Source organism: Diceros bicornis, unplaced genomic scaffold (genome assembly GCF_020826845.1).
Source record: "Diceros bicornis minor isolate mBicDic1 unplaced genomic scaffold, mDicBic1.mat.cur scaffold_67_ctg1, whole genome shotgun sequence".
Taxonomy (NCBI): Eukaryota; Metazoa; Chordata; class Mammalia; order Perissodactyla; family Rhinocerotidae; genus Diceros; species Diceros bicornis.
Window position 1 is genome coordinate 2,832,602 of NW_026691553.1, and position 9,477 is coordinate 2,842,078.

At 61.3% G+C, this 9,477-nt stretch overlaps 1 protein-coding gene across 5 annotated transcripts in view; it reads right to left on the reverse strand.

The window, feature by feature from the left end:
* The window catches only part of PIP5K1C (phosphatidylinositol-4-phosphate 5-kinase type 1 gamma), a 57,710-nt gene extending 49,229 nt beyond the window's left edge, over nucleotides 1-8,481 (reverse strand). For all 5 annotated transcript variants that reach the window (XM_058537563.1, XM_058537562.1, XM_058537561.1 and 2 more), the window contains exon 1: nucleotides 8,334-8,481. In XM_058537563.1, the coding sequence (XP_058393546.1) occupies nucleotides 8,334-8,427 (94 nt within the window). In that variant the 5' untranslated portion in view covers nucleotides 8,428-8,481. The remainder of the gene's footprint in view (nucleotides 1-8,333) is intronic.
* Between the last annotated feature and the right edge of the window lie 996 nt (nucleotides 8,482-9,477).

Sequence of the window (9,477 nt, forward strand, 5' to 3'; positions counted from 1 at the left end):
ACTTTATGGGACAGAACTGCTGCGAACAACGAGAATCGACTGTCCTTCCGTATTCAGGGACAAGGGGCACTGTGTCTGCAGCCGACTCTCCAGTGGCCCAGCAGAATCTCTCACACGCACACACACACATACGTGCACACACACACGCACACGCGGGATACCACACACTCAGACAAACAGAGAGAGGACGCAGTGCGTTACCAGCTGGGGAACCTCAGGGAAGGGCAGTGCGTGGTATTCTTGCAATTTTTTCTGCAGGCTTGAAAGTTCTCGAAATAAAATGTTAAAAAAAGACTAACATATACGGAGACAGGGATGTATGGGCACAGAAAACGTCTTCAATGACAGTCATTACCCGTCGAAACGGAGAGGGCGAGGTGGAAATGCCCACCCTCTGCTGACTGCGGGCCTGACTGCTGCTTCTGCACAGAAAGCTTGTCATTACTTGTAGTTGAAGACACGCCTGGTGCAGGAAGACGCCGGCGGGTGAACGGAACAAAAAAGAGGGGCCAGGAACAGACCAGCCGCGGGCAGGAAATCGGTCTGGAACAAAGCGTCTCAAATCGGCAAGGAAAGGAGATTATCCAGAAAGTGGTGCTGAGACAACTCTGAGCCACCCGGAAAAACTTAGTTCAACTAAACCCTCGTCCACCTTATGCCTGGACAAATTCCAAATACAGCAAGAATCTAAATGCTTAAAAAACTGGAGCTGTAGAAGTACTAGAAGAATTCAATGATGACCTCAGAACGGGGAAGACTTTTCCATCCATGACACCAAACTGGGAAACCATGAGAGACTGATAAATGTGACCACATAAAACGAAAATATCTGCCTGGCATTAATAACCATCATGAGAGAAAATGGAAAAAAACTACTTGCACTTATATCATGGATTAAAAAAAAACTTTCCATAATATATAAAGAGCTCCTACAAATCAATAAGAAAAAGCCTGATCACCCAACTGAATATGGGAAAGAGACAAGTGTAGGTTCCCAGGAAAGGAAGCAGGAGTTCTGGGGTGCATGTGGTCAAATAGAGGCGTGGGGGTCAGTGAGTGGGGCAGCACTGACGGGGGCACCCACAGAGCTTGCTTCAGCACAGGCAACGTGCAGTTGGCCTCGGCGACCGCCCTGACTCCCAGCGGGTGAGGCCCCATTTCCCAGCTCTGAGTAAAACACAGAGCACTGTCGGGGGCGAGCAGAGGAGAGCCCCCCGCAGTCCAGGCGCTGCCCGTGTGAGCTGGGTGGGAAGTCCCTGTACTGCAGACTCGTCTCTGCTCCCTTCGCTGGAGCGTATATTTAACAAAACAAAGGGGAAACACTAAAAAGGAAGCGCTACATGAAGAGCCATTCCTTTGATTCATGCTAAGACAGAGACAAATTTCAACGACGCCCAGACGTCACCACGAGCTGGGCAGAGACGGAAGCCTGGACGAGGCACTGTGCTGTCCCCACTGCTGCAGGGACGCAGCGGCTCACCTGGCGCGGGTGGGTCTCGGGCGCTGGTTTCTGTGTCTGTGAGGCTGTGACACCTTGGGCTGTGCAGAGTGGGGGACTGTCCCTCAAGCGTTAGCCAACCCCCAGCCAACTCTTTTTCCTCTGCCGGTGACTGGGCACATCTGAGGCGACAGCAGCTCGTCCCCTGGTCTCTGAGCCATCACATGAGCCCACCCTCCCTGCCGATCCCACACGGACACTTGGCACAAGTGACAACAAGCCTCTGGGAGGGGCTGCTGAGACGTAGGGATGCTTGTCACGCGGCAGGTCCTGGGCCACGCTGACGGGTACACACTGGACCAGAAGGCAGAGGGGCCCGGGCACAGCCGCTCAGACCCCAGGCTGCCTGCGCTGCCTACAGGGAGGGCAGAGGCCCCTTCCTCCCCCAGCGCCGCCCCCACGGTCTCGGCTGCCCTCTCCAGATGGGGGCACGCAGCCAGCCCCAGGTCGCGTGCTGGGCCCTGTTCTGAGCATTTCACGCGCGCTGACTCGTCTAATCCTCACGTGAACCTGAGAAGAAGGCGCACCTGTGATCCCGCTTTACAAACGAGGAACCTGAGGCACGGGGCGCCTGAACAATCGACCCCGTGGCTGCTGGGTCCCCACTTCTCCGCTCTCCCGCTGCATCTCCCCTCCCCTCCATCCATGCCCGCCCCCTGGCCGCCCCGCCCAGTCACATGCTCCTGCCCACAGTACCCAATCGGCCTCCAGCTAACGGGGGGGACCGAGACATCGTGGCTCCACGCGCAAGGACACACCCACAGAACTCCCAACGCCCTGGTCCACCCCCCCCCCCGCTGCCCACAGCCTCTCCGTCGCTCCTCCCGCTCCACACTCGGGGTCTCGCTGCCCCAGGCGTCTCCACGCAGGGGCTCACGGGCGGCTCAAACTCAACAAGGACACGCCATGCCCGACCATACCCCAACCCACTCCTCCCGTCTCCCTCACCTCGGCTGAGGGCAGCCCCTTCTGGGGACACAGGCCACAGTCCTGGAGCCGTCCCAACCCCTCTCTCCCCCCACACTCAACCCTTCAACACGTACTGTCAGCTCTGCTGCTAAAATCTAATCTGAGTCACTCATCTCTTCTCTGTCTCCACCTGGTCCCCCATCCTCACCCGCCTGGACCACTCAGTCCCCACCCCCCTGGTCCCCGTTTCCCACTCTCATCCCCACAGTCTGTACCCCCACAGTGGCCGGAAGCAGCCAGTGAGCCCGAGTCAGGTCCCCCCTCCTCTGCCCACAGCCCACAGCCCTCCCTCAGGGGAGAAGCCCACGTCCTCCCCGCGGCCCCCCAGCCCCTGCACAACCTGCCCCGTCCCCTCCCTGCTCTCCCTCCTCCCTCCCTCCCCCTCCTCCCTCTGCTCCAGCCACACGGGCTCCTCACTGTTCCTCCAACACACCAGGTGTGGTCCTGCCCCAGGGCCTTTGCACGGGCTATGCCCGCTGCCTGGAACCCTCTCCCCTCATCTCCACAACGCACATCGCCTCATTTGCTGTGGTCTCCACTGGAACATCGCCCCCTCCTGAGCACCTGGCCTCACTGGCTCTCCCACGCCTGGTTCTTCCTCTGCTCCTCTGCTCTGCTCTCCTCCAGGCACCCGTCTGATCTGCCGTGTTACCCATTTTCCTTCCTCCTCTGTCTACCGTCCACACGCGTTCCGCCTCCCCGCCCCCTGGGATACACGCAGGCACCCCACCCGCCTCCTTCCAGCTGGCCCCCAGGCCTGGCCCGAGGCCACCTGTGTGTGCCGTGTACACGAATGCCCCACTGCGCTCCGACCCCATGAAGCCGCCAGGATCAAGGCGTGAACCACGTGCAGATGCGCTTGTGACTGAGCAGGGACAACAACCGTGACAAAATGTTGGCGGCTCTTTGATCAAGGCCAGAGGCTGGGTCCCCAAAACACCTTCACACCAGCTCAGGCACCTGGGCCCTGGGCTGGCCCCCAGCCCCCAGCCCCTGGTGTGGGGCCCGCGCTAATCCGAGGGCAGTAATCCCACAGGCGGGCGGCCCCCACTCGGGCCCCCCCGGCCAGCTGGCGGCAGGAAATCCCCGGCGGGGTCCCGACCTGCACTGTCACAGGGAAGTGACATGTGGCTCGCGGCAGCTGCCGGCGCAGGAGGCCTTGGGCCTGAGACCCTCTTAGGAACCGGGGCCACCCCGTCTGTGAAGGCCCAGATCACAGAGCTGTCATCTGATGAGATCGCTGGGGGCCGCGGGCCTCAGTGCTCCTGCCCCCCCGAATCTCGGGCCCCTGCTGTCCCAGTCTGGAAGGAGAAACTGAGGCAGAGCGCAGGGAAGCCACTAGCCCAGAGGCACGCTGTCTGCGGCCGAGGCGGGTGGGAACCAGCTCCAGCCCCAGGCCACCCCGCCCGGGGTCCATGGGGCTCCACCCGCCTTGGGGGCCCCCTCGGCCCCCTGCCTGCTCCTCCCCAATCAGCACGAGCCTCCCAGGACCCAGCCCCCAGACCTGCCCGCTCTCGGCCCTGCCAGTCCCGCCCCCAACCCCAGGGCACAGGCCATCCCGCCCTGGGCTCCTGTCCCCTCTCCTCCCTCCCCCACCGGGGCCCATCCAGGCCCCCAGCACCACCTGCCTGGACGCCTGCCCCTGGCGGCCCTTCCCACCGAGCAGCCCAGCACTCTGTGAAATGCGACCCCGGTGCTCTCGGCCCCACCTCAACCCGCCAGTGCTACCCACCGAGCTCAGAACAAAGCCCGAGACAGGGCCAGGGCCTCCGTGGCCCCTCGTGGCTGGCCCTGCCCGTCAGGCCCCCACACGCTGACCTTGCTTCTGTGGCTCACGAGAACCACGCTCATTCCTACCACAGGGCCTTTGCACGCGCTGTTCCCTTTGTCTGAACGCTCGACCCACGGCTGCTACTTCTTGGTCACTTCCTCCCCGACCACCTCGGCTACAGCAGGCCCCGGCGCTCGCTATCGCCACCACACCTGTTTCGTTCGCCTCTGTACGCTCCCCAGCACCCAGCGTGGTCTCGTGCAGGGCTCAGCCAACACGTTCCGTAAAGGAGCAGGCAGCGAATATTCTCGACTTTGCAGCCCACAAGGTCTCTGTCCGAAGACTGGGCTCTGCCGTTGCAGCGGGAAAGCCACGTGACAACACGTGCATGAATGGGCGTGGCTGGGTACCAATAAAACCTCACTGACAAAAGCTGGCCGTGGCGGGATTCAGCCCGGGGGCCACTGTCTGCCACCCCCTGGTCTCATCTGTTTACCTCTCCACCATCCACATCCTGACCCCGCCACCAACCTGAGCGCGAGGGGTTCCCCTGGTCACCGACGTGAGCCAGGTACCTACAACCCCACCTGGCGCTCAGCCCGTGCCCATTTCACAGTCAGAGCCACTGAGGCAGAGCGTCCCCAGCTGGTAAAGGGTGCACCTGGGGTGTGACCCAGGCGGTCAGGCTGTCCATGGAGTGGCCCGAGGCTGCCAGTCCAAGTGCCCGATGTCGCAGCGCTAGCAAGCGCGCAGTGCGGAATTCCAACCGAGAGCCTTCTGCCTCCGAGGGCCACAGCTGACTCACAACAGGGCACGACGGCCCCCCGGTTACCATGCGCCCACGGCTACAGAGGAGGCCTCTGGCGATCACACCCCGCCCCGCCCCAGCCAGGCCGCCCCTTGCTGTCCCTCAGGCACACAGGCCTCCGCCTGGGCCGCACTGTCCTCCCGTTCCCTTCCAGGCTCCCCTGAACCTCAGGGGAACCCTCTCCAAGGAGGAGATACTCGAGCAAAAACTTGAAAGAGCTAAGGAAGCAAACAACACAGGTGTGGAGGACAAGTGTTCCAAGCAAAGGGAAAAGCCCATGCAAAGGCCCTGGGGCAAGACTGGGCCTGGCATGTTGGAGGAACAGCTAGGAGCGTGTGGCTGGAGCAGAGGGAGGAGGGGGAGAGAGGGGACGGGGCAGGTCGTGCAGGGCCTGGGGGACAGCGGGGAGGACTCGGGCTTCTCCCCCGAGGGAGGGGGAGCCCTGGTGGGCTGTGGGCAGAGGAGGAGGCCTGACTCAGTTTTTCGCGGGAGCCTCTGCAGGGAGCTGTGGGGAGTGCCAGCAGAGACGGCACCAGGCCATCGGCGGATGGGCCGGACCAGGCGGAGGCCGAGGACGGGGGACAGTGGGCGGCTTCGGGTCCATTCTGAAGGCAGAGCCAACATCACTGCCCCCAGATTAGCTGTGGGAGGGGGTGGGGGGCGGCTCTGCCACATCGTGGAAGCAGGAAGGAGGGAGGGAGACGGCTCAGCAACAGCGGACCCAGCTCAGGCCAGGCGCCCACAGGCAGCTCCTGGGCCCCAGGAGTCGGGCCCCCAGATCACCCCCGGGGAACCAGGCGCCCCACACGGCCCTCGGAAAACCCCGCCCAGCCTTCTCCAGACCAGGCTCAGGAGCGAGCAGCCCGACATATGTCTCACCTCCCATCGGACGGGCCAAAAGGAGCTGGCAAGGCTGTGGGGACACAGACAGTCTCTCTCGGGCCCTGTCGGACCCTTCCGGAAAGCCACCGGCCATCAGATAGTCATTTTGCAATCTGCCTGCCCCGGACCAGCCATCCCAAGGCGGGGACTCTGACCAGCAACACCATCGCCCCATTATACAGACAGAGATACTGAGGCTCAGAGAGATCAAGGCATTCAGCCTTGGGCGTCACAGCAACTGGGGGAACCCCGGCAGCGTTAAGTCTGGGGCTCCCACCCTCCTAAGCACAGCACTGCATTCTCTCTCCCCGAAAAAAACAACTGATACTGACGTGGGGAAAAAACCCCAGATTATTACGGACAAAGAGCAGGCAAGTTACAGCATAAGAGGTACAGTACGGCGGCTCTCGCCCAGGTGACTGTCTCCAGGGACACGGGGCCATGTCTGGGGACATCTGTGGTCGTCACACTGGGGGCGCTCCTGGCATCGTGTGGGTGGGGCCAGGGAAGCTGCTCGACACCCCACAGCGCCCAGGACGGTGCCCCCAAATCAAAGAATGTTCCGGCCCCCAGTGTCACTCGAGCCGGGGGAGACCCAGGTGGAGGCACCCTGGTGAGGAGGCAGCAGACCCGCTGCTGTGTTTATCTATCTGCACGAGCAGAGGAAAGAGCTGGTCAGCTCCCACCAGACTTGACTCCCAGCAGGAGAAACGGGTTCGGAGGGCAAGAGGCAGCTCTAACTTAAGTGAGTGAAATACACGATTAGCCGGGAGTCACATTTCTGCAGATTTCAGTGACAGGCAGGGTGGGCCGCCCCATATCTCTCAGGTCTCTGCGCTCAGACCCAGCCACAGCCGGGCCGGGGCCTCTTATCTGCCCCTGATCAGCTCATGAGCCCCTGATAAGACAGATGTTTGCTGTGTGGCTTTCTTGTGGTCACCGGGTCTGGGTTATTTTCTCTCTGACCAGCCCAGGCTGACGGCTGATGGCAGAGGCCACGGGGCTGAGAAAGGACCTGGGCTGCGTCCCTCCACCAGGGCACCGGCCGCCGGCCCAGAACGAGGGCGGGGCGACCGGATGGTGGGGATGAACCGGGTCACCTACAGGCGGTTCCAGATGGCAGAGGGAAGGGAGGCGGTGGGAGTCTCTCAGAGCCCGGGGGAAGCTCGCTCTGGCGCTCTGCCTCTCTCTCTCTCTCCAGACATTTCTCCCAACTCCCAGGCAGCACAGCATCCCCCCACCTGCCAAGGAAGCTTCGGGAGGCCCGGGGGAGAAGGAGGCTGGATGCCCATGTGGGTGTCTAGAGGGACTCCGCCGTCCAGGGCCAGGGCTGCTGGGGGGCAGCAGAAAACTCTGCGGATCCGGAAGCTTCCTATTAGAGAGCTTGCGATCTCGACGGAGAAGGAACCGTTCCTCCGGGCAGCGGCTCGGCTCTGCACACCGCCCTCGGGAAAGGCAGGCCGGGAGCCCGCTGGGCTGGGCAAGGCCGCCTTGCTCCCCACCTGCTCTGCTGGGGGTGAGGGCAGCACGCCCAAGAGGGAGGCACGAGGATGCAGTGTCCCCACACAGCTATGACAGCCCCCGGCACCCAGGGAGAAGGCTATGGGGGGGCCCTCCTCTGCCATCTGCTTGCCGAGCCCCCGCACTGAAGGTCCCTTCTGGACATCACGCCCCGAGCCCCCTCCTGTTATAAGCAGGTAAACTGAGGCCCAGAAAGGTAAAGTAAGACCAGCGCACTCGAAACCGGGGCTGGTGACTTCCCCAAAGAGAGATGAGACAGCCAGCAGGCTGACCCACATGGCCTCAAAGACCCCCCGCCTCCACCCCGGCCGCCCCGACCAATAAGATGGGCCCACCGGGGTGACGGCTCGAGGGGGGAAGGGGCGAGGCCCGGAAGCTGACCCCAGCAAGGTGGGCGGCCCAGGGTACCGGGTCCAGGCAGGGACGCGCAGCTGGGGCAGTGTCACCTCCCTGCCACGGAGCGGGGGCTGCACCATCCACCCACCCACGCGGAGCAGCCCCAGCCCACGGGACCCGGCGGGATGTCGCCCGGAGCGCCCTCCCACCGCGCGTCCTAAATGGGGGTGTCACCCCCCAAAGGTGAGGCCCGTCTTTCCGCATGCCGGCAAAGGGGGCTGCTTCACCCACAGCCTGCAGGATGCGGCGCGGCGCCCCCCACGACCCCAGGATGGGCGGCGCCCCAGCCCCCGGCGGGCGCTCCGTCCCCCCCCCCCCCGCCCGGCCCGGGTGGGGCGCTCCGTCCCCCCCCCAGCGGGCGCCGGAGTGGAACGAGCCGGCCGCCCGCCGCGGGTCCCGCGCCCCCGGGCGCTCGCTCGGGCGCGTCCACTGCGCGCCGCGGAGGGGGGCCGACCGGTCCATTCGGGCGCGGGGTCCGGACCCGTTACCTGCCGCCGCCCCGCTCTCCGCCGCCCAGGCCGCCTCCGAGGGCACGGCCCCCGCCTCGCCGCTCTCCGCCTCGTCCGGCACCTCCAGCTCCATGGCCCCGCGTGGACCGGCAGCGCCGGCCACCCGAGGCTGCGACCCGAGCTGCGGCCGCCGCCGAACAACAACCGCCGCCGGCGCAGGGCGGAGGGAGGCGGGTCCGGGAGGGCGGGGCGGGGCCAGTGCGTCATCGCGCACCGCGCGCCGCCAATCGGGGCTCGGGGGCGTGGCCTGCGTGCGCCCCGGGCCTCCGGAGAGCCTCGAGCGCCCCCGCGCGCCCAGGGGGTGGAAAGGCCGCGCCGTTCCCGTCGCTTAATATCGCTACAGTAGTAATACCATCATACATAATCAATATAAAGAATAGTTACAATTAACAAGCTATTTATCACCATATTACAAATAACATTTTGCTATTTATATTATATGTTTAAATATAAATAATTCTAACACAATAATAAACTTTATTGTTATGCACAACACAAATTATATATGAAATTATGATAGACATAATGTTATATTAAACAAAAATTAATACGATATTATTATATAAATGATATTAATGTGTAACATACAAATATTATGTATAATATATAACATTATACATAATGTAATAGTAAATAAGTTATAAGTAATAATAATAATATGAAATGCCAGGCTCGGTGCTAAAGCGTTTGCACACAATATCTCCGTAAGTTAGGGATCTGTTTTCTTGTTTCCTTTTTTTTTTTTTTTTGCTACTCATATATTCCTGGTACCTAACACAGAATCTAACACCTAGAAGACAATAAATATTTGATAACATTGATCGACCAGATGGGAACTATTACCATCCCCATTTTACACACGAGCAAACAGGAGCTCAGAGAGCAGAAGCCACTTTCCCAGAAGCACACAAAGAAACACACTGAGAATCAGCATATATTTGTATTGTATTAAGAATCGTTGTATTAATATCATCATTAAAGTCTAATGGTGAATTTATTAATGATATGGCTAGGCGGTTGTTAATTCTGAGGTCATGATTTGGGAAGTAATAAATGCCGCTGTTAGTAGTTTTATTCATTATTAATGATCTCTGCTGGGAGCAGGTGGGGGAGTCAGGGCACC